This window comes from Platichthys flesus, chromosome 7 (assembly GCF_949316205.1).
Source record: "Platichthys flesus chromosome 7, fPlaFle2.1, whole genome shotgun sequence".
NCBI lineage: Eukaryota > Metazoa > Chordata > Actinopteri > Pleuronectiformes > Pleuronectidae > Platichthys > Platichthys flesus.
This window is the reverse complement of record NC_084951.1, coordinates 10,586,699-10,613,413: the sequence shown is the minus strand read 5'-3', so window position 1 is coordinate 10,613,413 and position 26,715 is coordinate 10,586,699. Positions and strand designations below refer to the sequence as shown.

The 26,715-nt window shown below is 40.4% G+C and overlaps 3 protein-coding genes and 7 non-coding genes across 12 annotated transcripts in view; all 10 read right to left on the bottom strand.

Moving 5' to 3' along the window:
• Nucleotides 1–97: 97 nt before the first annotated feature.
• hyal3 (hyaluronidase 3) lies at nucleotides 98–12,937 on the bottom strand. Of its 2 annotated transcripts, none has more exons than XM_062392355.1 (7): nucleotides 12,783–12,937; nucleotides 2,954–3,232; nucleotides 1,709–2,144; nucleotides 1,391–1,538; nucleotides 1,113–1,236; nucleotides 595–684; nucleotides 98–497 (listed from the first exon to the last, which is right to left on the bottom strand). In XM_062392355.1, the coding sequence occupies exons 2-7, from the start codon at nucleotides 3,203–3,205 to the stop codon at nucleotides 219–221; spliced, it is 1,329 nt and encodes a 442-aa protein (XP_062248339.1). In that variant the 5' UTR covers nucleotides 3,206–3,232; nucleotides 12,783–12,937; the 3' UTR covers nucleotides 98–218. The 2 variants fall into 2 exon arrangements, with proteins under 2 accessions (XP_062248339.1, XP_062248340.1); XM_062392356.1 differs by having other exon boundaries at nucleotides 290–497; nucleotides 581–684.
• Nucleotides 3,348–7,245, bottom strand: LOC133956988 (N-alpha-acetyltransferase 80). Its single transcript, XM_062392374.1, has 2 exons — nucleotides 7,093–7,245; nucleotides 3,348–5,389 (listed from the first exon to the last, which is right to left on the bottom strand). The coding sequence occupies exons 1-2, from the start codon at nucleotides 7,243–7,245 to the stop codon at nucleotides 4,475–4,477; spliced, it is 1,068 nt and encodes a 355-aa protein (XP_062248358.1). The 3' UTR covers nucleotides 3,348–4,474.
• LOC133957881 (U5 spliceosomal RNA) lies at nucleotides 9,335–9,448 on the bottom strand. The gene has a single exon (XR_009921645.1). It is a non-coding gene; the product is annotated as a U5 spliceosomal RNA (small nuclear RNA).
• Nucleotides 9,958–10,072, bottom strand: LOC133957883 (U5 spliceosomal RNA). The gene has a single exon (XR_009921647.1). It is a non-coding gene; the product is annotated as a U5 spliceosomal RNA (small nuclear RNA).
• On the bottom strand, nucleotides 11,071–11,184 carry LOC133957885 (U5 spliceosomal RNA). Its single transcript, XR_009921649.1, has one exon. It is a non-coding gene; the product is annotated as a U5 spliceosomal RNA (small nuclear RNA).
• LOC133957884 (U5 spliceosomal RNA) lies at nucleotides 11,688–11,801 on the bottom strand. The gene has a single exon (XR_009921648.1). It is a non-coding gene; the product is annotated as a U5 spliceosomal RNA (small nuclear RNA).
• Nucleotides 12,938–14,214: 1,277 nt separating the features above from the next.
• LOC133957882 (U5 spliceosomal RNA) lies at nucleotides 14,215–14,328 on the bottom strand. Its single transcript, XR_009921646.1, has one exon. It is a non-coding gene; the product is annotated as a U5 spliceosomal RNA (small nuclear RNA).
• Nucleotides 14,329–14,830: 502 nt separating this feature from the next.
• On the bottom strand, nucleotides 14,831–14,945 carry LOC133957879 (U5 spliceosomal RNA). The gene has a single exon (XR_009921643.1). It is a non-coding gene; the product is annotated as a U5 spliceosomal RNA (small nuclear RNA).
• A 1,306-nt stretch (nucleotides 14,946–16,251) lies between these two features.
• Nucleotides 16,252–16,365, bottom strand: LOC133957887 (U5 spliceosomal RNA). Its single transcript, XR_009921651.1, has one exon. It is a non-coding gene; the product is annotated as a U5 spliceosomal RNA (small nuclear RNA).
• A 1,484-nt stretch (nucleotides 16,366–17,849) lies between these two features.
• prkar2aa (protein kinase, cAMP-dependent, regulatory, type II, alpha A) overlaps nucleotides 17,850–26,715 on the bottom strand; it is a 43,903-nt gene continuing 35,037 nt past the window's right edge. For both annotated transcript variants that reach the window (XM_062392047.1, XM_062392048.1), the window contains exons 5-11: nucleotides 25,884–25,990; nucleotides 22,636–22,777; nucleotides 22,160–22,261; nucleotides 21,845–21,919; nucleotides 21,169–21,234; nucleotides 20,588–20,726; nucleotides 17,850–19,225 (exon numbers count right to left, since the gene is read on the bottom strand). In XM_062392047.1, coding sequence (XP_062248031.1) covers nucleotides 19,101–19,225; nucleotides 20,588–20,726; nucleotides 21,169–21,234; nucleotides 21,845–21,919; nucleotides 22,160–22,261; nucleotides 22,636–22,777; nucleotides 25,884–25,990 — 756 coding nt within the window. In that variant the 3' untranslated portion in view covers nucleotides 17,850–19,100. The remainder of the gene's footprint in view (nucleotides 19,226–20,587; nucleotides 20,727–21,168; nucleotides 21,235–21,844; nucleotides 21,920–22,159; nucleotides 22,262–22,635; nucleotides 22,778–25,883; nucleotides 25,991–26,715) is intronic.

Sequence of the window (26,715 nt, the reverse complement as noted above, 5' to 3'; positions counted from 1 at the left end):
CTGTGATGTAAGAATCTGTCATTAATAAAATAAAATCAACAAATTATGAGAAGTTCATGCAAACGTTTGTAAAATGTCCTTTTATGTGACTTCCACGTTGTTTTAAAAAAAAAACCCAAATAAAACCAAATTCACAAAGTATTTATTTATTTTATATTCCAATTAGAAACCAAGGACCGAAAAGTTTGTGTTACTTCGGTCCGTTCTTTCGTCTGCTGTCATCCTGTCATCATCTCTCCACACTCCGGCCCTGTCCAGCCTGGGTAACACTGACACAGGAAGTGGCGATGAAAAACTTTGACCCTGGAGGAGTCATGAGGGTCTGAGAGCACAGCTTGACCCCAAGAAACCATGTGACCAGAGTGTGGCCGTCGCCTGGTGCAGCGCCCGTTGCCGTGACAAAGCTGAAGGCTGCAGCGGTGGGTGTCGGACCTCAGTGATCGTACAAACGGACCCAAGACGCCGTGGATGTAGTCTCTGAGAAAGATGCACTGGTCCTGGAGGGTGGGTGACGGGGAGAGGGTTACACACAGATACATGCGGTGATACAATCACAAAGAAACAACCTTTTGTCACTCACATCACTGCACAAACCTTGGATTTGGCAAATTTCGTCTCTCCCCACAGCACCACTCCAGCAGCTCCCAGCGACGCACTCTCCCCAAGTGTATGCACCAGGTCTGTCTACACACACACATACACACACACACACACACACACACACAAACACACACACACACACAAACACACACACAAAATTGTCAAATGAGGATTAAAGTTGATAACGATTCTTTGAAAACTTTGATATTCACGTCCACAATCTTGTTTCGTGATACAGGAAGAACAAACCACTTCCACTGTTGATACAATTGACAGGTGAACCATTACCTTAAATTTAATTTAAAGATAGAAATTATTAGCTATCTTTTTAAAGATGGATTATTTTAGATTTCTCCGAACTGCACATGTCATGTGACTATTATGGTCCAATTATCGAGATAGAGTGATCATCCCCTTAGGTACAAGTTAACCAAGTATGATTCATGGATTTGGAGAATCTTTACCTGTACTCACTTTATTCAAATGTAAATAAAGTTGTAACAAGCTCGTACCTCATTGAGAAAGCTGAGAGTGTGTGTGAATGCTAGTCTGGCATAGGGAAGAACTGGTGTGGCGTGGCTGATGCTGCCGTGGCGCCACTGGGCTGCCACCCTCAAAGCCTCCAGAAGTCTGTGTCTGAGTGAAAGAGACAGAAAGGTCCATCAGTGATTCCATTATCGACCTGTGTGGAAAAAAAGATCGATAACAGTTCTTTATTCTTAGCCTCCACCAGGTCCTGTAGGCCGTTTGTATGACATATTACTTCTTCATGCTTGTTGTTCTTCTGTACCTGACCATGAGAGCTGCATCATGTGACCCTGCGAGCCGCTCTGGCAGGTAGATGCTGGGATAGAGAGCCGTGGACTGACTCCAGAGCCACGACAGACGCTCATTCCGCTGCCTCGTCCCTCTGTGACAGCGTCCTGTGTAGCTCTTATCTGGGCACATGTGTGAAACAAAAAAGACACAGACTTCAACTTTGAATTATAAACTTTAACTTTCTTTTTTTATCAGCAGTTAAATATTGGTTACATAAAACATGTCACCACAATCATGTGATTACATGTACAAACAATGGCGTTCACAGTCCACTGACCATTTGGCCTACCTGTCTTTATCTTGTGCTTATTAAAGCAGGCAGGAAAACCATAAAACCCCCACAATCCCTTGGGATGACCTCTGACCGCCGACCGCAATGTCTCCTCCATGAACATCTGAGCGCTCTCTTCAAACTTTCGCCTCGCCAGTGATGTCACGGCCCTTTCAGGCAGATCCGGTCTCTCCTGTCTCACCAGCTGCTTGGACAGCCTCCGATACTGCATCTTGGAACCAAAATTTCTCTCCCACAGTGGGCGCCACTCCTCCCAGTCGATAACAGCCAAACCCGCAAAGTTTGGCTGCAGCAAGCCATTGATCTGCGCCAGCGTAAGGGAAAGATGGGTGGCGAGGTCGCCCTGCTGCGGTACTCCTCCGTTCACCTCCCTGCCGTCTCGGGACAGGTACGGATATTCCCCCAGCCGGTCACGGTAAAAGATGGTCATTTTCTGGAAAGATTAAATATTTACCCAGAGAAGATTATTACAAAACAATAAAGAGATTTTAAACCTTGAATGAAAAGGAAACAGTCCCAGTCAGTGACTGGGTGAAGAAAAGCGAACATCGAGAAGCTAAAGAGACAATTCTCTTTCTCAGGAGTCGGCCTAGATCATACCTAACCTAAAGTGACTTATTGATTTATAAGTTGTACACAAACACTATAATAAAATGCTAATATTAATTGTATGAAAAATACATTAGAATGAAAATTATCTTATTTAATATCTGTGACCATGTCCACCTCCTCAGGGTTCAAAGGTTCAGTGTGTGGTGTCCTCCAGTGGTGAAGATGCATATTACAACCATAGCGCTCCTTTCCCTCCACTTTCTACTGCATAGGAGGGCTATGGTGATTGTATTCTGGTGAAAATGTGTTATATTTCAATTTCGAAAAATGGATCCCGATAAATCCTACCCACCCAACCTTTAAAATTGGATTCAAATAAGATGGATCGTACCATAAAAGTCTGTTTGTAGATGACTTTCAACCAGCAATAGACCTGTGCCTGATACATGTAAAATACATTTCAAAGAAAAACTGTAAATTCACATTTTACAAAATATACTATTAAGTTCATAGCCAGGTACATTCAAAGTACCTTTGTCAATTAGATATCTCCAGTTTTACATTAATTACTTTAATGCAATAACAGAAAGGTTAAAATAAATTTACATTAAGATAAATATATTTTCTAATTATACAGGAATAAGGAAAGTATCATATCCACTGGTGACAGCTCCCACTGCGTTTCATCACCTGTCCCTGGAATCTCTGGTGTCCGTTCTCCACAATGTCAAAGTCTCCCAGGTTCAGGTGGACGTTGTAGCGTTTCTGACAGCGCGCCGTGGGCATGTTCCACACCACCACAAAGGGCCGGCCCTTCAGGATGGGGCCTGCTGCAGCCACAGCAGGGGAACTTCCATGGCTGAAGTTCCCAGGCATTGATGAGAGGGGGAGGGGAGAAAGGGAAAGAAGAAGGAGGTGTAGATGGAGGTGAGACAGCACCATTGCTGCTCCACAGCAGATTTGTCCTTCCTGGCAGGAGAGAGGGAGGAGCCAGTCAGATCTAATGATGAGGGACTTTACTTTGAGCAAATACAAACTGTTGACGATGTAACTCATGATGAAAAAGGAAAAACTAAACATACACCCAAGAAATATTTCATTAAATTTATTTAAATTCTTTTTACACCTAGGAAAAAATGTCTCAGTTTAATAATATAACAAATCTTAAAAAACTTAAATAAGGCGTTAGATCTCTGGCAGTTCAAAAGGCACATTCCACCTCAGAGTGGAGCATAACAACATGTCACAGGATGTCCCAGCATGCAGCAGTTCAATGATCGTTTCAAGATAGAAATAATTAATTTGAATTCAACAACGAACATATTTCTCAGCGTGCAAGTTAGCTTAACAACTACCCACAGGGAGAAAACCAATTTTTACATTTTTGAGCCCATCTCTTTCGAGAAACACTTTCAAAATATCTCAATGTTTCGACTGAGCAGGTAAAAATGATTAAAATCAAATCTACCCCTTCTCCTCAATTGAAAAATACATCATGTGTGAACGTCAAATACATTTCAATTTGCAAGTCTGATGAATGAAAAAGAGATGTGTTCACGGGAAGTAGCAATCTCATGTGTCCTGAAGATTTAAAGTTTCCTCCTCATGAGCTGTGTTAGCTGCATTATGCGACAGTGAGTGGCTTTTAAAAGGATATATAGTTCCTACTGTTCATCCAAGTCTCACAGTGTCTGACTCAAAGAATGTGAAAACAGTCTCAAACTCTTGTATTCATGAATTAACAAAAACAGTAAAACCCTTAAGTGAAGGAGTTAAGTGAGCAAAGAGTTGAATTCTAAATTTCACAAGAGGCACTGGAAGGTTTTAAAATGTAGGCAGAATTTTTTTAATGAAAAGCCAAAGTCAAGCCTCTTGAACTGTAATATCAAATCTTGTGTTTTGTTTTGACAGTTGCAGACCACGATATCATTTGTGTCGAGTCCATTTGAACATGGAGGGAACTTCCACCAGATCTAACCGAGCCTGGACTGTGTGAATGTGGCCATGAATGTGAGTGTGTCTGTCGGTTTAATATGAGTGGATGAATGTCAACGTCTTTGATTTCTGTCTCTGACGGTTTCCTCACGATGTATTTCCTCTGGGACTTGTTTCCTTTTTATCTGCGAGACCATGGATGGTGTGTGTGCTTAATGTTTATGTGCACATTAACGTGGGTGTAGGCACTGTGGAGTTTATACGTTTGTGTGTTCATCAAATGTCTTTGTGCATCCAGTAGATGGGAACTCCTTTGGCGTCACTGTAGGGAGTCTCGTTCAAGGTCTGAACCACGAGCCCTGCAGACTGAGGAGGAGGAGGAGGAGGAGGAGGTGGTGGAGGGATGGAGGGAGGCGGTGGGATGGAGGGTGGAGGAGGAGGTGGAGGAGGGAGAGTGGGAGGAGGAGGCTGAGGTGATCCTTCAGTGACTCTGTTCACTTGTGGTATTTGAGCGTCCACCATTGTCCGGGTCTGTTTCTTTGTGCTCCCCTCGTCGCTCTGTATCCGGGAGAACCTCAGCAGCGTCTCCATGGGAACGAACGATGTCATGCCGCCTGCGTTCTGCACCGGCGTTGACAGCACGTAACCCAGGTGAGCGTAGAAGTGCTGCTTATCGTGGGTGGTCAGGCACAGGCGCTCGAACCCTCGGCCTTTCGCGTAGCGCTCTGTCTCATCCATCAAAGTCCGGCCGTAGCCCTTCCCTCGCTCCGCCCTGGACACGACCACGGACTCCACGAACAGGCTGCCGGAGTGACCCACGACCTGGGACAGCCGGACGTGGCCCAGCAGCCGCTCCGACTCCCAGCGGCCCTGCAGCAGAACCAGGCAGAGGGGGAACTCTGGACAGGACTTCTGGAGGGAGTGAACCCGGGCGGCCTGACTCCTGTGCCACTCAGAGTTCACCAGGTCGGCGCAGGGAACCAGCAGATCTGGACGCTGGTGGATCGGGACCGCATGGATCCTCCCCGGTGGTTCAGAGTCAGCGTTTGGCTTCACTTTCTCTTCTTCAACATACTGGGTCTGACAGTCCGATATGGAGGCGGGCCGCAGGTCAGTGTTCGGCTCCTCTCCGGTCAGGGATTCAGAAATTGCCGATGTTATGGGTTCAGACCTGTGGTGATCAGGGTTTAACTCAAGTCAGTTTTCATTCAACTCCTGCAGCCGAGCAGAAAATGTCATAAACTGCTCTGAACATGCACTTCCTCAATTTAGTGGTGAGTCTGACTACATCACAGTCTGTATGACACAACAGGTCTTTTGAGCCAATTCCAACATGAGCCCTGCTTTCTGACTAATTCACAATAAAAAGATGACTCTCATTCTCCTGGTTCCACACTTGGATCAGATCTTAATCATCCTGCCTCCTGAGCTCAGTCCTCCATGCATTCACTCCCCAATATAACTTAAACCATCACTTTTCACCTCCTCTGTTTTAGATATTGTCGTGGGAGGAATGTGCCATGTTAAACCATTTTTTATCTGTGGATAAAACGTAAAGGATCGGTGTTCAGGAGTTAATGTCACTCTTAAAACTGCTTCTCTAAATATTAGCCCACTGTTCAGAGAAGCTCCAAAGCAAAAGTGCAAGATCGATTCAATCGATTATTATTAGGTCTGAGATATGTCAATAAATAAACATACAAAATGCCCATCACACTTTACCTACTTTAACTGTAACTTTAACTAAAGCCCCAATTTATATACACAGTCCTGTCTGAGGGGCGAGAATAACCACCTCTTTGATCCACCTTCATTTAAAAAATATGTTTAATGATTATTCAGTCAACAAAAAGCAGAAGTGACAGGGGACGTGTACTGTATGTCCAAGTCTGCACTGTGACACAGCACATACATGTGTGTGCTGACTCATTAATATGAACCACCACAGCGGAAACTCTCACAAGACTCTAGTAATTTTAACAGAGCGTTTATGTGTTAACATTTATTTTTGACAAAAAGCCAACTTTTTGCAGTGAGATTTATCACAAATACATACTGATGATTGTAGTTATCATGTCCAGACTTACTATTGTTTAAAAATACACATAATTTTATGTAATAATTTATTCTATGATAGACACACTGTCTAATAGTACAAAAAAGGGAAAGGAATGTTGAATAAAATTCAACTTTAAGGTTGAGTATAAAATACTGAGACCTTAAAGCTAAACCCTTTAGCACTGGCGGTGTGCTAATCCTCTCTTTTTAAGGATAAAACTTTGGAACATCACCTTTTTACATCTCAAATGAGAAAATGCATCATTCCCCATCCTTTTCATATCATTGGATGAGAGGACAACCTGAGAAAGTGGCTTCAGATATCTCACACCACCACTGCTGATTCAGAACATAACAACTACTGTTAGCAGATGCAGCACTACTGGGAAAAGGAATCATGGGTATAGTGAAAAAGTAATGTTAGTATTTCCAGCAACTAAGACAGCTGCTAACCCAAAGAGGATAAAGAAATAAGAAAAAGCTGAAGACACTCATGAGCATCTGTGAGCCTTTTAAGGGGAGAGAGATCACCAGAACTTGGCTTTGGACCAGTGGTCAGCAGCCAGTTAGAAACACCAGTGGTACAGAAGTAACATACATCATTGTCGCGGCTGATTCTGGTTGTTGAATGTAGTTTGTGTAAATTCAGAGGGTGTGTTTTGTCTACAGATAAAGCTCCTATTTATAGTGGCTAATTGCAACTTTTTGTAATGCATGTGCATGAACGTTTAAAGTTAACGGACCGGTTTAAACCACAATACATTTATATATATATATATATTGTTCATTTGATTTATTAACTACACTCATGAATAAGGACATTGAAGTTAACTCACTACATCGCTCAGGTACTGAATATCTGCTGGAGTGGTCAGAATGCAATTCAGCTGATGTCCCCTACAGATCCGTTTGCTGTGGAGCCATAGAATGATGCCGTCTTCACTCGGCCTCATCAGTATGAATCTCTTATCTGCCACGTTCGGCCACATGGTTTCTTCAGAGACTGAGCTGTGACGCAGTGACCATTAAGTACACTAGCTACGTATTCTGTCTAATTCTTCCTGATGCAATTTTTGTTAATTATTCAGGCTAATTTAAATTTTAACCAACTGTTAATGTCGGATTCTATACTTTCTTGAGAAGAGTAAACTCACAATCTCATATCAAATGTTATTAGAGCACAGGAGTCACTCACTCTTTGCTTAATCAACTTAAAAAGGCAGAAAAACAGAGTTCATCTTAAAGCTGACTGAAAACCACTTACATGTCATTTAGCTGAAGCTTTGTCCAAAGCGACTTACATTTTTAGTACACTCAACATTTATGAGGGGCCATTTAGGGGTTCAGTATCTTGCCAAGGACACTTAGGCATGCAGATGGGAAAGAGTGGGATTCGAATCGGCAACCTTCTTGTTGCAGAACACCCGCTGTACCCCCTAGGCCACGCTCTCCCCACTTAAAGAGTTTCTGTGTTTTCTACTTATCAGTAACTTATCTAAAATTGGTCCAAACAGTCTGGGATTCAATTTTGGATTTCGGTAAAAAGAAAAGGAAACAGAAATAAACAAAAATGATAGAAAAGAGGAAAAAGGGGAAAAGACCAACAGTTTAAAAAAGACCAACTCACCGACAGAGACAAGCTGATGAATGTAGTTGTGACTACTCAACGCAAGTTCACATTCTCGCAACATTCAGAAAAAAGGATGTTGGAGAGATGCAACAGGAAACTGGCAGTTGACTGATAATCACACTGAAGCAAAAAAACAACTAAATTCACGTTCAGACATCGACACTTCAGACGTACACCAGCATTGAAATCAGGAAATAACACCTACAATTTCTCAATGATGGCATATTGTTAGTGCCACCTTCAACAGATGACTCAAACAATATAAAGGTCCTCTGTAACTCATTTATGACCAGTTATTAATGACTCTAGATGCAGTAGTAGTGAATAGATTGACACCTTTTTAAAACATTATTATTTTAGGCCTTTGTGCCGTGGTCAAATTCTTTCCAGCGGAAAAACGAGTTGGTGAGTTGTATCTTACTTGATGTTGTAAATTACTTGACAAAATGAAAGGGAAGCTGCACATAGTCGACAGAACATGGTCACCTTATATAAGCATTATGGTTATGGATGAGTTGTTAATATATATTTTGAGCACACGTTCTGCCTTCTCTTAGCCCCATAGCTCTAAGACCAGCTCCGTCATGTTATTTTCATCTGAGATATATTTCTAGATTGTCAATTTACTTTAACGATCTCCACAAAGTGATTCATGATTTTATTCCTGCCAGGCTGGATTATTGTAATTTTATTTGTTTACACTGTTTGGTTTTAAATTATCTCTCAAAACTTACTTTTAATTAATGTCTTATATTGATTGTGTTCTGCTATCGCTCGTGTTTCCTTGATCTTTTTTCTTTTGCCATTACTTTTAAATGATGTTGCATTACTTATCTAATGTCTTTGATTTTATTGATTTTCAGGTTTTTGAGGGTAAACTGACTTCAGGAGTGACCCAACTTCTTACTAAAACATTTATACTCTCTTTTGTTCGTCACCTTGTCTGTATCCCTGTTGTTGTTCGTTTTGTGTTGCTTGTCTCGGGGGATCCCACACACACATTACTGACTCTCACTCTGCATAGACCAATCAGTTGGTTCTTCTGTCAGTGGTAACACTCGTTCTTAAAATTTAAATAATAAGAAGTTGATAGTTTTGCACAAAAAGAGTTCCAGTGTACTAGTGTCCATGGTGACTTAGACATGAATGAAGTCAGTATTGGTATTTCCCACTTCAGTTATTATTGACTGGGACACCGGGACTGGTAAATAATCAGTTATGCTTTATTTGTCACATTTATATGATAATGCTGACACAAATCTGACTGAATTGCATTAATTTATCATAGTAGAAACATTATTACTTCATTGTTAAAGTATACATATTATAGATTTCTAACTCAACAGTTAATTTATTTTGAAAAATTATATGACAGAATCAATATTTACTATATCACCTTATTCCTTTCATAGTTTGATTGTTCAGTTTGTTATTGCACAAGTTAAGGAAGCCCCGCATGACACAGGGCATCAAAAAATTAAGGTAGACTCTTATTGGTCCTCTCCACGGAAATCTTTAGTAAAAGGCGAAAGATTTATGCGATATGAAGAGAACCAAGAGCAGATACTTTAACAAGAGAGGAATCCAGTGACCGTCTCTCTGTCCAAATCTCCTCTGTTGTGGTTCAAGTTTGAAGGACACATCAGAATCATCGCGGAAATCAACTGAAACAAGAAGTGTTTATATTAAGTGGCGAGCAGACCTCAGCGTTTTGAGTAGAAATGTATAATTCATTAAATACACGTTTTGTCGCGCAAACGCTATGCATGATGGGAGCGTTGCAACGACAGCCGCGCCTCTACTTTTTGAAACTTTACCGTTTCTTTAACTTTTCTAGAAAACTCAAATTGTTAGCGATAGAAGAGTTATGGCTTGATACGTTGATGATCGAAACAAACCAGGATGTGAAATGTTTGCATCGTATTTATAAAAAAAACGTATGTATACTCTTTATATCCAAAGTTGTGCGACTGCATGTTACGAGTTACAGTAGAGCTTCAGGAGTCAAGAGGACAATGGTAGCTTGCAATCCTGTTTGAATCAAGTGATTTAAAATTGAACAAGTAAAGGAAGCCCCGCATGACACAGGGCATCAAAAAATTGAGAAAAACTCTTAATGGTCCTCTCCACGGAAATCTTTAGTAAAAGGCGAAAGATTTATGCGATCTGAAGAGAACCAAGAGCAGATACTTGAAACATAGGAGGAATCTATTGACAGTCTCTCTGTCTGAACCTTCTCTGTTATGGTTCAAGTTTGAAGGACACATCTGAAACATCGCGTTAATAAAGTGAAACGTACAGAGTTTATATGATGTGGCGGGGAGACCTCAGTATTATGAGAATATACATTTTATTTAATACAACTTTTGTTTTGCAAACGCTATGCATGATGGGAACATAGCGACGGCGGCCGCGACTGTACTTTTTGAAACTTTACCGTCTCTTTAACTTTTCCAGAAAAATCTAATTCGCATCGATAGAAGAGTTATAGCTTGATACGTTGATGATCGAACCAAACCGGGATGTGATATTGTCCTTTGTTTATAGAAATAACCGTTTTTTATTCTTTACATCGAAAGTTGTGCGACTGCGATTTACGAGCTCCGAAGATTAAACGTGTCAAGAGGACAATCGTCTCCATTCAACCTCAGCGGACACTTCTGTTGGATTGAGGATCTTTTGGGCATCAAGCTGATTTTCTACGCAGTGCTCGTGTCTACAGGATTCTAATGAACGATCAGTGATTCAACAAAACATTGCAGTTATTGTAATAAAACGATGTGTGTGGGCAGAGAAATAACAGCATGGTGCAGTGGCAGACTGAGAAGGACACCACCTAGAAATCCTCTAGTTACATGAACTACAATAGCACATTGTTTTAAAGTGAATGCATCTTTCATATGTAAATATGGGCCCATCTTCATTTTATCATTTTATACATCATGGGGTTGAGTCTTTACTTGTATTATTTGTTACCACCTCATTATTTTTGTGTCCGATCAATCAATGACATGTTGTCCCACAGTTTCATGTTTAGAACAGTTGAGGGGTGAAAGATGAATTAAGTTCCTGTTTAACATGTGAAACGTTTAAAATAAGTGTAAGATATCAATAGTTATTGGTGGTTTACACAAGCGCAAAGTCTCATCTGACTCTAATTGTTTAATATTGAACAGATAAAGGAAGCCCCGCATGACGCAGGGCATCAAAAAATTGAGATAGACTCTTATTGGTCCTCTCCACGGAAATCTTTAGTAAAAGGCGAAAGATTTATGCGATCTGAAGAGAACCAAGAGCAGATACTTCACTCGGCAGGAATCTCGTTACTGTCTCTCTGTCTAAATCTTCTCTATTATGGTTCAAATTTGAAGAACACATCTAAAACATCGCGTAAATAAACTGAAACATACAGAGTTTATATTATGTGGCGAGCAGCCTCCGCATTTTGAGTAGAAATCTGGTAGAAATTTATAATTGATTAAATACACCGTTTGTCGCGCAAACGCTATGCATTGTGGGAGCTTGCGACGACAGCCTCCCCTCTACTTTTCTTTTATTTACCGTTTCTTTAACTTTACTCAAATTGTTATCGATAGAAGACTTGTGGCTTCGTTGATGATCGAACCGAACCAGGATGTGAAATGTTTACATCATATTTCCTAAAAACTAATTTCTAATCTTTATATCCAAAGTTGTGCGACTACATGTTACAAGTTGTTGAAGAATTACATGAGTCACGAGGACAATGATATATCCCAATTCTGTTTGAATCAAGCGGTTTAATATTGAACAAGTAAAGGAAGCCCTGCATGACACAGGGCATCAAAAAATTGAGATAAACTCTTATTGGACCTCTCCACGGAAATCTTTAGTAAAAGGCGAAAGATTTATGCGATCTGAAGAGAACCAAGAGCAGATACTTGAAACACGGGAGGAATCCCTTGCCAGTCTCTCTGTCTGAACCTTCTCGGTTATGGTTCAATTTTGAAGGACACATCTGAAACATCGCAGAAATGAACTGAAACATACAGAGTATATATTACGTGGTGAGCAAACCTCAGTATTTTGGGTGGAAATATCTGATTAATTTAATACAACATTTGTTGAGCAAACGCTATGCATGATGGGAAAATTGCGACGACAGCCGCGCCTCTACTTTTTTTGAAGCTTTACCGGTTCTTTAACTTTTCTAGAAAACTCCAATTCGTATCGATAGAAGACTTATGGCTTGATACGTTGATGATCAAACCAAACCAGGACTGTGCATTACGAGCTGCGAAGATTAAACGTGTATAGATGACAATCGTCTTCTGCTCCGTCTGAGCGGACATCGTTCCTGTTTTAAGGATCTTTAGCGCATACGGACGATTTTCCTCGCAGTGCTCGTGTCTTCAGGATTTAAACACGTTGCTTGTCACCACCACAGTATTTTTGTGTCAGATCGATCAATGGCATGTTCTCACATGGCTTCATGTGAAGAACAGTTTGAGGCTCAAAGATGAAATATGCTCCACTGGTGCTTCAAATACACATTGAGTGTCCCGTTCATAGAACTCATAGAACACTTTACTTCCAGATCGTTTGAATGGAGTCATTTTACATCTTCTTAAGAGGCCGTACGAGTTTCTTCCACCACTGTAAGCTGGGGGAACAGCCACTTGGAACAGATGAGCTGTAAATGTAGCATTCAGTTCATAATCACATCTTCTATTTTACCATGTAAGACCAAAGACAACTAGAGATGTGGCTACATGCTAACTAGCTCCACCTCATCGTATTATCTTTAAAAGTACACTCACAACAGTCACACTATTTCAATCCCATAAATAACCACAACACAGATATTGAACAAAACAAATTAATGTACATGTGTCAGCAGCATGAAAGTGAACCTACATGTTGGGTCTTCTCCGCTGCGCGTCCTCCTCCCAAGCTCGTGTTTGCTTAGCTGTTCTCAGATCAGTGTCAGTTCTTTCAGCGATCGATAAGACATTTCTGGACAGCTGTCACCGTCTCTGAAATCTGTTCCCCGGTCAGTGAGTTACCGTGATCACCGCCTCCTCCCTGACAGGAAACGTTTGTGTTCATCACGACTAATTCCAGATGTCCCGTCTGCCCCCCTGCGAATGGGAGGGGTATTACATAAACAAAATGAACGAGTCCACCCACCTGCTGGAACAGGAACAGCCCTGCATTAAGTAACTGTTCTGTGAGACATGATGATCACCAGAACATACATGGCGCTTATTACCTGTTAATCTGTATTAGAAGCTGTTCACATTATTATATTTAATGAGGTGTCAAATCAGTCAGGTGCAGCCACAGTAATGGCAGTATGCTGTGGTAATTAGAGTTTACAAATCCTGCAAAACAAACATAAATGTGCGCTGGAGAAAAGGTTACAAGAGATCTAATAATGCAATATTGTCACCTTCAAAGTTCATGTTTCCGTTTTCCAAAAGGAACAAACTAGTTTTGTTATTGCCACACATACAATAATGACGATCTCCTTAAATCCCCTTTCTCCAGCTGAAAACCAATGAATGTGGGGCTTTAGTAGCCTTAACAATTTATTGGAAAGAGTAGAGGTATAGTTCTAGGTCAAAGTTCTTTACAAACGATCTGCGGATTAAAACCCAGTTGTTGCGATGGGATTTTGCTATTGGCTGATCTGGAGGCAGCGGAAATAAGCTCCGTATTGCTTCACACAGGTGGAACTAAAGGCCTAATTATAGTCCTGCGACTGCAACCGCGGAAGGCCACGCAGCTGCATCGACGGACCCGTTTTGGTTTATGCTTCCTAAACGTGTTGCGCGTGTTGCAACGCAATTCACCGCCAGAACACTAGGCGGAGTAACTTTTTTTTTCGAAAACAAAACACACAAAGAAGAGACGTCTTCTTCTTCGTCGAATGTTTATTTACATCGCCACTCCGGCTCCTCATAGCCTATTTCTGGCGGACAAATCGGCCAGTCAGTGACGGGTTATACAAGTGGTCATACTTTCGGATCTCTTCTGCTAAGTGCTCTTCTATTTGGTCCATATTCGTTCTTCTAAATCTTCCGTGATTTCCGCGTATTGTGGGACATGAAACCGGAAACTAGACTCCGGACGGGATGTAGTCAGCCGACCAATCACAAGCCTTGCGGGCTGCGTGAGGCTCGCGTCGTTTTGTCGTATAGTTAGAAAATTGGCGGACGCACGTGCATGCGTGCGTCCGTGGAACACGAGTATAATTTGGCCTTAATACTTAAACGCATGATGAGTAAGTATTTATAGCCTCCTATCGTGTTATCATCAGGTAGTTTTATATCGAACAAGTAAAGGAAGCCCCGCATAACACAGGGCATCAAAAAATTGAGATAGACTCTTATTGGTCCTCTCCACGGAAATCTTTAGTAAAAGGCGAAAGATTTATGCGATCTGAAGAGAACCAAGAGCAGATGTTTGTAACACGGGAAGAATCTCGGTACCTTCTCTCTGTCCAAATCTTCTCTATTATGGTTCAAGTTTGAAGGGCACATCGGAAAAATTGCGTTAATTAGCTGAAACATACAGAGTTTATATGATGTGGCGAGGAGCCTCCGCATTTTGATTAGAAATCCTCTAGAAATTTATAATTGATTAAATACACCGTTTGTCGCGCAAACGCTATGCATTGTGGGAGCTTGCGACGACAGCCACGCCTCTACTTTTTTTAATTTACCGTTTCTTTAACTTTACTCAAATTGTTATCGATAGAAGACTTGTGGCTTCGTTTATGATCGAACCGAACCAGGATGTGAAATGTTTACATCATTTTTATTAAAAACTAAGTTATACTCTTTATATCCAAAGTTGTACGACTGCATATTACAAGTTGCTCAAGAGTTTAAAGAGTCACGAGGACTGATAAGTCCAAGTTATTTTTGAATTAAGTGGTTTTATATTGTACAATTTGAGGAAGCCCTGCATGACACAGGGCATCAAAAAATTGAGATAGACTCTTATTGGTCCTCTCCACGGAAATCTTTAGTAAAAGGCGAAAGATTTATGCGATCTGAAGAGAACCAAGAGCAATTGTTGATAACTTTAGAGGAATCTCGTGACCGTCTCTGTGTTCAAATCTTCTCTACTATGGTTCAAGTTTGAAGGACACATCTGAAACATCGCGGAAAATAAACAAAACAAACACAGATTATATTATGTGGCGAGCAGACCTCAGCGTTTTGAGTAGACACGTCTAATTTATTAAATACACCATTCGTTGCGCAAACGCTATGCATGATGGGAAAATGGCGACGGCGGCGGCGCCACTACTCTTTTTTTACCGTTTCTCAAACTTTTCAAAAAAAATCGTTATCAGAGTTAAGGCTTGGTACGTTGGAGATCGAACCAAACCAGGATGTGAAATGTTTGCGTCGTATTTATAAATTGCTATTTTATACTCTTGACAGCTAAAGTGCTACTGAGCATTACGAGTTCCGAGGTGTTAACGTGTCTGAGGCTCCTGCCTCGCCTGAGCGGACACCGTTCCTGTTTTTAGGATCTTTAGGGCAGCAAGACGATTTTCTAGTGTCTTCAGGATTTAAAATCTTTTACTGAGCAAAGAAATATTTAGAAGTCCGATCCTATGAACATTCCAATGGCGGAAGCCATTATTTATACAACCTGTAGCAAAGTCAGCTACTTAGCTTGAGCTAACATAATGACTGGTTGTGCAGGACAACATGAAAATTCTGGTCCATATTCCATATTTAAAAACCAACTGAGTGATATTTTTGTATCACTATTATTACCAGTCCTGTAAATATTTCTAATTAACAAAATATGCTTAAATAAATTACATAATGATATATTACATGTCATATTAATACAACTCTACAGTGAGCTGTATATCCCGTACATTTAAGTAGGAAGCGGGTTGTATTCAATTGAGAAAGAATGCTGTTTGTCTGGATAATGCCTAGATCCTCAAATAAGCCCCTATCTAACATATAGAGCATTGAAACATGTAATTGAGAAATGTAGCTATTTAATCCAGAAATACAGCACTTTGATTTCAATTGAATGCATCATTCTTCTGTAAATATGGGCCAACCTTCATTTTATTAATTTATACTTCGTGGGGTTGAGTATTTCCTTTTACTGTTTGTGACCACCTCAGTATGTTTGAGTCAGATCGATCAATGACACGATCTCCCACAGTTTCATGTGAAGAACAGTTTGCGGATCTCAGAGAAAATAACTTTACATTCTACAGTTAAATGAAGAGTTACTGTTTATTCCTACAGGTGGAACTATTACCCAAACGTATAATAACCAACTGTATTGATAGTTTGCACTAAAATTCTAGTCAAGTTTTATTTTTATTACAAGTATAGGCAGCCCTGCATGACACAGGGCATCAAAAAATTGAGATAGACTCTTTATGATCCTCTCCACGGAAATCTTTAGTAAAAGGCGAAAGATTTGTGCGATCTGAAGAGAACCAAGAGCAGATATAAAGTGAAGGATTGGATCTCGGCTTTGTTTCTCAGTCTAGATCTTATATGTTGTGGTTTCAAGTTTGATGGACACAGCTGAAACATCGCGGAAATAAACAGAAATATACAGAGTTAATATTATGTGGCGAGCAGACCCCAGCGTTTTCAGTAGAAATATATACTTTATAAATACACGGTTTGTTGCGCAAACGCTATGCATGATGGGAAAATTGCGACGACAGCCGCGCCTCTACCTTTTGTAACTTTACCGTTTCGTTAACTTTTCTAGAAAACTCAAATTCGTATCGATAGAAGAGTTATGGCTTGATACAATATCTGGAAGGAGCTGAACGGTGCAGTGTGTAAGATTTAGGTGAAAGGGACTTATTGGCAGAAATTTAATGTAATATAATCAAAGGGATTTTTTCACTGGTAATTTACTTTGAATTGAAAAAATTGTTTTCTTTGCCCAAGAATTGGCACTTTATATTTAAATACTTTATATTAAGATTGGGACCGGGACCTCTCTACAGAGGCTGCCAAGTTTCTTACAGTTTACATTCTGGACAAACCTAACACTTTTTTAGTTTTTTATGACAGCTGAATGTTACCACAGGTTCTCTTTCAAAGGTTTGGATGAGGTGAGGGGTATTCAGCTGCAACATGCAACTTCCACACTAGAGGTCACTAGATTCTACAAGCTGAACCTTGACGGGCACAGTCACACACATGCGAATGTATCAGTGAAGAACCTTTGTCTCCAAATCAATTCAATCTGTTCGAGGGAGGAGCTGATTAAACATTTGATTTGTCGTATGTTGTGTGATAATTGTTCTGGGTGAAAGATCTGGTATCTTCAAGATGCTGCAGTGCTGTGTTCCTTATTGTGTCTGGATCTCAGAAGATTAAATATGACAGAAATGTCAAAAAAATGTTTGTGCCAAAGTGTGTAATGTTCGCAAGCTTGACTTAGCTGGGCAGCACAAACACAACTTTGTCGGGAAAAAAACATCCTTACACAAACTGTCTCCCCTTTTTACCCTCAGTGACGCTCCACTAAAAAGACACAATGGTGAATAAATCCACAGTTTCTGCTACTGTTGTTTGGACATGGACACAATGTCACTCAACAAGCGGATACACAGGCACTGCACAAGAGTGGAGACACAATTTCCAGTAAGGAGGCTCTCCAAACAAAACTTCAGGGAGATGTGACATTTTAAGAACAAACACTGGTTTTGGCATCATTAAAATATAAGTATTTGTAATATTAGTCTTATAAATGACTGTTGAGTTCACGCAATACGTCTGACCAACCTTCAACAAGCAGAATGTCAATCCCTGAACTGGTATTTACTGTAGAGCTGCCGCCTGCATTGAAGTCCTTTTGTGAAAACCATGATGTTTAAGGCTGAAGCTGTAAAAGAAGATTCACCGCACACACCCAGCTGAACATCATCCAGCTGAGTTGAGTAGAATTCCAACAAAGAGGCAATAATGTAACAAAATCTTTGCTTTATTTTTTCAGTTTTTTTATCCAGGACAACGTATTCAAGGATAATCAAGGAGAAATAAGCACTATTTGTTTGTTTTTTATTAGATTTTTTTTCCTATTTTTACATTTTGTCAGAGATGGATGGTGAACTCTATTATAATTGGTCAAAGCAAAACAAAAAATAATAAATGAAATATATAATAACGATACATTAATAATTAATTCAATACAATGAAGTGTGGCGTTGATGATAGAATAACAATTGCCCAGAAAACATAGGGTTGTTATCGTTTTCACTGCTTCTTCTGTGGTACTGCAATAATCACCAGCACTAACTCAACTCAACTCAATCAACAACAGTAGAGGAAGAAATGGAGCGCACTCACAAAGTTCTGCACCCCGCCCTCCCGAAGAGGAAACACTTTTTTATTTAAATAATATTTTATCAAAGCTTCTGTTTTTTATCTTCATAAAACATTTCTAAAACTTCTGTCTTCTTTAAACATATCAATTTTTTTGCATTTTTGATTGGTTTTCCTTTTCAGAGATTTTTAAAGTTTTTTGTCTTCATTTTACCACAATGTATCCATTTTTGCAAGTGTGTGGTTGCCTATGTGTATGAGAGTCTGCATCTGTACCCGAGTGTGTGTATATGTGTGTTGATGTGTCCTTGGCTGAGGATAGTTGGAAAAACTTTGAGTTGTTTAAGTGCTCGTGTGAAGCTTGCACATATAAAGCATAAGGATGGTTGTTTTTTAAGTGTATGGAGTGTTTATGTTTAATGTCCTTACACTGCTTTACCTGTATTAAGGTCATTGCAGCGAAGACATTCATACTGGGAGGTTGAAGCTGGCTCAATAAACAAAGGGTGTGGGCCTTTAGCTAGCTGTGTGAGTTGTCTGAGTGTGCGTGGCTATCTGGCTGTCTGTCTGTCCAAAACATAAGCCTGTCACTGAGTGTGTTGAGCTAGAATGTGTACGAGGGTGAGCAGACTATAAGTGTGCTTCTCTCAGTGCCTGTAAAGGTGTCAGTGTAAATGTCTGTGTGTATGCGACTGTGTCTGTTTGTATTCATAGGAAGTGAGGATTTATGTACCTGCAGGTGAGCCAAGTACAATTTCTCATGTGTTTGCACGGTTGTGTAAAGCTTATTATGAGTCTGTATGATATGAGTGTGTGTGTGTGTGTGTGTGTGTGTTTGTGCGTGTGTGTGTGTGTGAGTGTGGTAGAAGGCACGGAGGGTGGTGTGGGAGGCTCAGTCTCTCAGGTCCATGCTGGAGCCGAACAGGGCTACCAGCTGCTCCTCGTAGTGGGAGATGTTCCTCTTCATGATCTCCTTACAGGAGCCCAGGAGGCGCTCAAACGCCTGGATGTCTATTACTGCAGAGAGAGAGAGGGGGAGAGAGAGATGTGTTAGCTTGGGTATTAAAGACATAAGTCCCAACAAATGAAAAAATCCACTGAACTCATTGTTAATGGCTTTAAAACGTTTCACAAAATCTAAAACAGTGAGAGATAAAAGAAGTACTTCATGTGTGTGTGGATACAGTTTCTGGAGATTCCCAGAGTTCATCCATCCACGATCACTGCACCAGAGTGAAACAATATCCTAACAACAGGATAATCACTTCAGGGTTTTGCCAAGAGAGTCTTCAGCATAACCTAATCTGTTATCAGTGGAAACATACTGCGAACCAGCCTAAGTGCATAGGTAACACGAACCCAGCAGATGATAACAGGGTCTAATGTTCATCCCGTCACAGCAGAGAAAGTTAAGAAAGTCAGGGAAACACATTTCAGACAGGTGAGTCAAAGAAGAGAGAAAAACCGGGAACAGACGCGGTTTCCCCCTGTTTTCCTTCAGCACAATAGCTCAGTCCAAACACTGAGCTTCTCTTCTGGTACCATCAGAACTGAACCCTTAGATCAACAGTGAAATCTTTCTTAGGTTCAGCTGATTGTTTTAATTTGTGTTTAGACTTTTGGCATCTCCAGTTTAAGTGCTCCTAACGTGGCCTCCGGGGCCCTCTAAGTCCTGCTCGTCTTTTACATCTGCAACAGACGGAGTATGGTACATGTACGACAGACAGCCTTGTACACTTGTACTAACACTGACAAACATGATGTGCTGAAGAGTGAGTCTAATGACTGATGCAAGGTTAATATTGAAAAGGGAGAAAATAAGAGCAGAGACAAAGAGTAACCAACTGCATACAAAATACTGAGTGTACGAAAAAACATTTTAAAGCCGAAATAGATTTCAAGAGAGGTGTCAGAAAAACATGACCAGTGATTTAAAACCCGATGTTCATTTAAAAGAGACAAGAGCCGCTCATCGACTGTAGGGCCTGAATTATCAGAGCCACTTTAAAAGGGAAATAATTACTGAGTGGCCTTCAAATCAACAAAAAGCACAATGTGATGAGAGAGGAGATGAGTGAATCTAAACACAAATGCCACTTGATATCTCATTGCAGTCTGAATGTAGCAGTTCAACTAGAGGGACAAGAGCACAGCAGGCTTTGATGTGGGATTGAGTGAATTACTGCTTATTAAATCAAGTTTAAATATATATACTCAGGATTTATGGAGTATTTTAAAGATTCATAAAGACCTGGTTGATAATGTCATACTTTATATACCCATCTATCTTATTCAAACTTTCATATCAGTTTTATTGTGACTTGGTTTTGAAACTGGCAAATGGGTTAAAGGAGTGCTGTGGAGTGTATCCTTACTTACCCAAACACTTGACATTGCCGACTGCGTAGGCTGAGGCGGCCCGGGGCTTGTTAGTGACCAAGGCCAGCTCCCCAAAGTACTGACCCCTGTTACAGCGCGTTATCTCCACCTCCGCATTGTCTGCATGGTCCGCCTTCGTCTGTGGGGAGGGGAGAAGAATAGGAGCGGATTGAAGGTTAGGAACCGAGTGCCTCATTCTGTTCCCCCTCAGCAGCACTCGCAGGCTGAGACTATTGTGATTCCCCCTGTTGCTAGGCAAAAACACTTGTGTGCTCTGGTGGTTTTTCATGGGGAGTGTGGGCTGTCACTGTCAAAACGTTCTGCATAGAAGCTAGCTGGTAGAAGAATAAATCCACTGCTATAATGCTGCATGTTCCTCAACCAGGAAAAACACTTGATTATTCAACTCTGACAGGATTTGTCATTTCAAGCAATCTTTCTTTTTTAACCCAACTAGATGGTTCATTATAACTGAGCCAAGAGAGAAAAGACAGCTGGGAAATGGAGGCATGTAGAGAGAAATAAATTCACATTCATAGTAAAAATCTTCCAACGGAAAATATGGGATAAGGTGATCTTACTTTACTCTTCATCATGATCTTGACCTCCCCAGATTCTACGACGTAGAAGCACTCAGCCTTGTCTCCCTGAGGAGAAGAAAACAGACACATTATCATTACTTTGAGAACAAGTTAGGTAGTATTATGTAAAAATGTGGAAACCATAAGCATTTCACTGCTGAGCCTTTTTCAGACATGAACTCTGGAAAATGTCTGAACAATTGGGTCTAGACATTCTGCAGACTTCACCTTACACATGTGAACAACTCAGCAGGAGATTGTGCGGTTCTGTCACATTCACAACAACAGGAATATCTTAGAAACATTCAGGTGAGGGTTATCGTCTGGGTAGATCATGAGGTGGGTAAGACGTTTAAATTCCACTGCAGAAATCAGAAGGGTTTTCTTAAACAGCACCTCAACACTGTTGTCAGCCGTTATCCCCAAAAACGCTCAAATCTGGTTTTCTCTCCGAGTGGACAAGTTATTTCTGTCACATGTCAGAGACGTCATCAACTCGCCCACTCGCTCTCTGATAATCTCTTGCTGTATTCTCACATGGGCTCGTTCATTATCTAGGGCCATTGCTAGGGAGCAGGCAGGGTATAAACTCCAGAGAATGTCTTGATTTGCCTTCTCAATAATAACCCCTCCAGATAATTTCCGGACATTACCCAGAGGTCAGTTCGTGTCTCACCTGTGTGATGATGCGTTCGCCATCTAAGAACTGCTTTGCTCCTAATACATCCACTATCTTCATCCTCTCGTTTGCCTGGACAGAGAAATTAGGGAGAAATGTAGATGAGGATGAGTCAAGATACATAAAGTAGAGGCAGGGAGTTTATGAAGATTATGATCATGAAGACACTGTAAACCATTAATGACAAAATAAATAGTTTTGCGATCACCAGCATTAAATAGACAATTTCTCAGTGAGTGTAGACTGTGCTGCGGATAGATGGATGACAAACTTCACGTGTGGCGGGACAAAAGAACGACCGATTAAACTAACCTCCAGTGATTTGAGTAAGGGCACAGATTCGATGAAGGCCTCGTACATCCTCCTCTTCTTGGCATTGTTCTTCACAATGAGTCTACGAAATGTGGCACGGTCCTAAGGAAAACAAACACGAGTAAACAAACTTCCAAGAATTAGATTGTCTGACGGTTCCTGGTCATCCCCTGGCTGGCCACAGGGTGGAGCAGCAGCAGCAAAAACTATCAGTGCTGAACATTGGCTCCATTCATAGATCACAGGACTCCATTCTTCAAATGTACATGCATTGCAACTCAATGTGCTGTGTACGGTAACTGACAGTGTTCACAACTGGATCATTTAAGACTAAATAAAACCTCTGCAGTATCAAGCAGTGGTTTACATGGCCCATAAATAACTACAAAATAGTCAGTATTTGCAAATACAATGAAAAAGCATGACACTGTCTGCTTTAGCACAGCGTGTGTGTTTGTCTATTTTGACAGTCTTACCAGTCCCCATAGTGACCCCTCTTCAGTGGCGACGATGGTGGCGGCACGTGGCGTGTTGTACATGAGTGCCAGCTCCCCAAAGCTGCCCTTATTATTATACTGCCCTACACAGTTTCCCGATACCATGATGTCGAACACACCCCTGGAGCGAGAGAGACAGTGATGGAGAGTTGGGAAAAGAGGAAACCAAATAAATGGGGAAGGAGAAACAACAACTTGGATTGTTTTGGATTGAACAGAAACATTAGTTATTGATTAATCTAACTTAGTAGTTAAGAGATGATTGGTGTTTAGTTAAATGACCCACTGACTGGTTTATATATATATATTTATATATATATATATATATATATATATATAAAATTACAGATCGATGCTTGTTGTACATCTGCATGAACAGTATCAATAACTCCATATGCTGCTGATTCAGTATAATACCGCACTCCCCCTGTATCTGTACTAGGATTAAACCTGGGGAAGGTCATTTACAGCACTGTTGCTCGCCAGGATTAAACCGTCATTTTGAAAGATATCGTGTGTCCCCCCAGTGGTTGTGTAGTAGGGCTTATAACCCTTGTCTCTGGTGGAGTATTAAGTATTACTTAGTTTGACTGGATTACCATGAAAACAGGGACAATGATCACTCTGTCCGGTCAGTTTAGTTTAGCACAGTTTAACAGGTCGGTCCACAGGCTGCTAAAATACTTTGATGCTTGTTCTTTAATAGAGCGACAAGAGCCAGATGGAAAACTGTTGATCATTGATACATTTCACACAGCGAATCTGCCTGAGCCTAGAAAAGAAGATGTTAAAAAATAGACCAAGATTCTTGGAATAACTATCTTAACTTTTTCATAGAAACAGGCAACTCACCCACGACTAATTTAAGCCTAGAGGAAGTTAAGATGAATTTTCAAATTCTTACACTTTTTTCTAGGAAAAGAAGAACAATGCTACATTAAAGCAATAGGTCAAACGGATGTGACTTCTTGCATTGTGAGGCTGTGAGCATAATGAATATGTTGTCTGCCTCGTCAGCCCCTGGGTCTTAAGATTTTTAACAAAATCTCAAAATTTACCAGGATAAAAAAAAATGAATCGGTCCTTTAGCTTCACAGTGATTTGTCAACATCTAAGATCTTTCAGCATAATTAGAAAGTTACAGGCAGGGCATCTTTGATGAAAATGACTGATGCGACATCAAAGAGCCCAACTAAGCACAAACAAATATTATTTATACTACTGATGTCTTATAGTTGAATGATTGCCTGTCTCTGTATGTGGGCCCCGGTGAGCTGTCCAGGGTGTACCTCGCCTTTCGCCCCAAGGCCAGCTGGGATAGGCTCCCGCCGCAACCCCTCAAAATGATAAGCAGTATAGATTATGGATGTTTGACTTACAGTTGGAACATCCACCCAAACTAATTTGTTTGGTTACATTAAACCGGCTTCAAATGTTTTAGAAACAAAGAGCTCAATACCACTAGGATCCTTTCACATCATTTCCATGTCACCAGTCACCACTCCTGTTTTATATTTACTCCTCCTCCCTGAGGGCTTCTCCAGTTCCTTCCTTCCTTCAAGGCTTCAGAACAGGATTGTTCAGGTTTGTGTGAGAAGGCTGCTCCTTATATATACATACACATTACAGATGATCTCAGGCTGGGTAAATGCTTTGAGGGCACACTTATGCTTTCATTATACCTCATGAAACTGTCGAGATTGATCATTTTTCAGACCGTGGCGTTGTGGAAATTGCACAATATCCCCACTAGTAAAGACCCAAAACAGTGTAGTACATCTGACAGCAGAGACTAATGTGTTTATATTGATGGTTAATGTGACGCCAACAGGACTGCAGAGATGTGTATATATAAGGTTTAATGACTTTGAAGTTGGAACATTTAAACATGTTAAAATGTCCTCTATTCTTCCCCTGCTTTCCTTTTTCGTTCTTTGCCGTTTATCCCTCGCACCCCAACCTGCTGGTGACATCAACTACCACCTACCCTTTTAACAGTCAGGGAAATCTGGGATAGTATACGACCAGGCAGGCGTGCTGCTATTAAAGGTCGTCGCATTTCTCCTGTAGGGCCACACGCAGTGTTAGACAGAGTGTTGGTAGATGGCAAGATATAGCACTCAACAAGAGGAGATACACTGCTGTGAAAAACGGATCTTCGCCATACCAAGAACGACCAGAAGCTATGGTGGGATAAACAATGACCAGCCACTAGCCTGAGACTGGTGGGTCTGTTCTCGTTCTGCTGACGCAGGTCAAAAACCCCCATCAAGGTAAGGTCATCACTTATCAGCATGGTGTAAGACGATCGAGGAAGTTTATTGAAGTTACCAACAATCATGTAAATAGAGATACTAACCAACAACTGTTTTTAGTTCATCCTTTTACAAAACAAGTCCCATGGAATATTAATTAATATTAACTAATTTTCAAAAGCTAAATGCATCGTTTTTTTTCTATGTCAGTCTTTTACATCAAGAGAGTTGAGATCCACTTTATTACTCCTGCAATGTAACAGTGTACAGTAGCCCAGGCTATAAAACCTCAGCAGTTGTTTACAACAATAATATGGGTTAATGTATATAAATATATATATATATATATATATATATATATATATATATATATATATATATATATATATATATATATATTGTATATACACAATATATACCTGTAACTAATAATAATGATAATATGTAATTTTTTATTCCTCTGTATGCGAAAAAGCCCTTTTTTGTACACAGCAATTTATAATGACACCCTGCATTGGTCCAGATTATTGGCTGAAGACTAAGAGGGATAGAGCTTTTGAAAACTGGAACATCGTGCCCAAGAATTACAGTAGGATTTTTTGGTAGCTTCCTTTAATTCAAAGTTTGACGCAAACTTTTATCGTAAAGCTTTCGCTAAGTTTAACTTATTCAAATTTGTGTTATTGTTTTGGAAAATCACTTCTGTCACAAATTAAGTATTAATATTCTTTCAGAACTGTGAAATGTATTTTTACTTCTACGTGTGTTATTTGTGAAGCACAAGGGCTATACAAATACAGATATTGTCAATATAATTAATTCAAAGAGCAGCCTCAAACCAGCAACTACGAATGTAAAAATACTGTCATCTCAAGTCTTACAAATTTTACACTCTCCAAAAAAAAATATTTGAATAAACAAACTTTAATGACCCAACATGCGTGTTTGTTTGTGTGTGTGTTTTCCTCCTACCTTTCTATGACGTAGAAGTTGTCTCCATCATCTCCCTGGTCAATGACGTGGTCCAGGGGCTGAACCCGTGACTCAAACATGGCGTCTAGCACCTCAGAGAATTGCTCCTGGATGGGCGATGGAAGGAGTGATGTCAGACACAGACGAGTCAGAGAAACAAGCAATAGGGGTGGAACTGTTTCCGTATGTTTGTATGTGTGTGTGTGTGTGTTTGTGTGTGTTTAGACTAGCATCTCAAGATGCTATCTATCCATCTCATATGAGTAATGCTCCTGAGCAGAGTTGAGATGAGGTTTTATTATTCCATTGGGGAAATAAAGAACATAAGGTAAAGTACAGTACACATTTTTCATAACACTGATATCTTATTTTGCATACTTCCATACTCGCTCTTTCTATTTTGAGTGCATAAGTAATCTAGTCTCATTGACAAGTATGGTAACATACAGTGTGCTATGAGGGTGCATTCAAATCGGTCAATAAGCTGAGGTGAAGGGAGGGACCATCATTTTGTGACCAACAAAACAGAACGTGTCATTTGCAGATGGCAGCATAAGACCCATGTCAAATGATCAGAAAGTAAAACATGAATTGTTTAGGCAAGTGAACAAAGCAGCAATGTTAGCAGGAGATAATCGTGGTCACATGTTGCGATCGTCATTCATGGTTGGTGAACACAGCCTTATTTGACACCACCCTATTGTTATTCAAACTACACCAGTGATTATTTGTGGGTGTCCTGACGGAAGTATCTAGTGAATGACTGTTTATATTTTACCGCAATAAGCAAATTTCAGGATATTATTTCTGTCTATTGGGCTTGAGTCCTTTG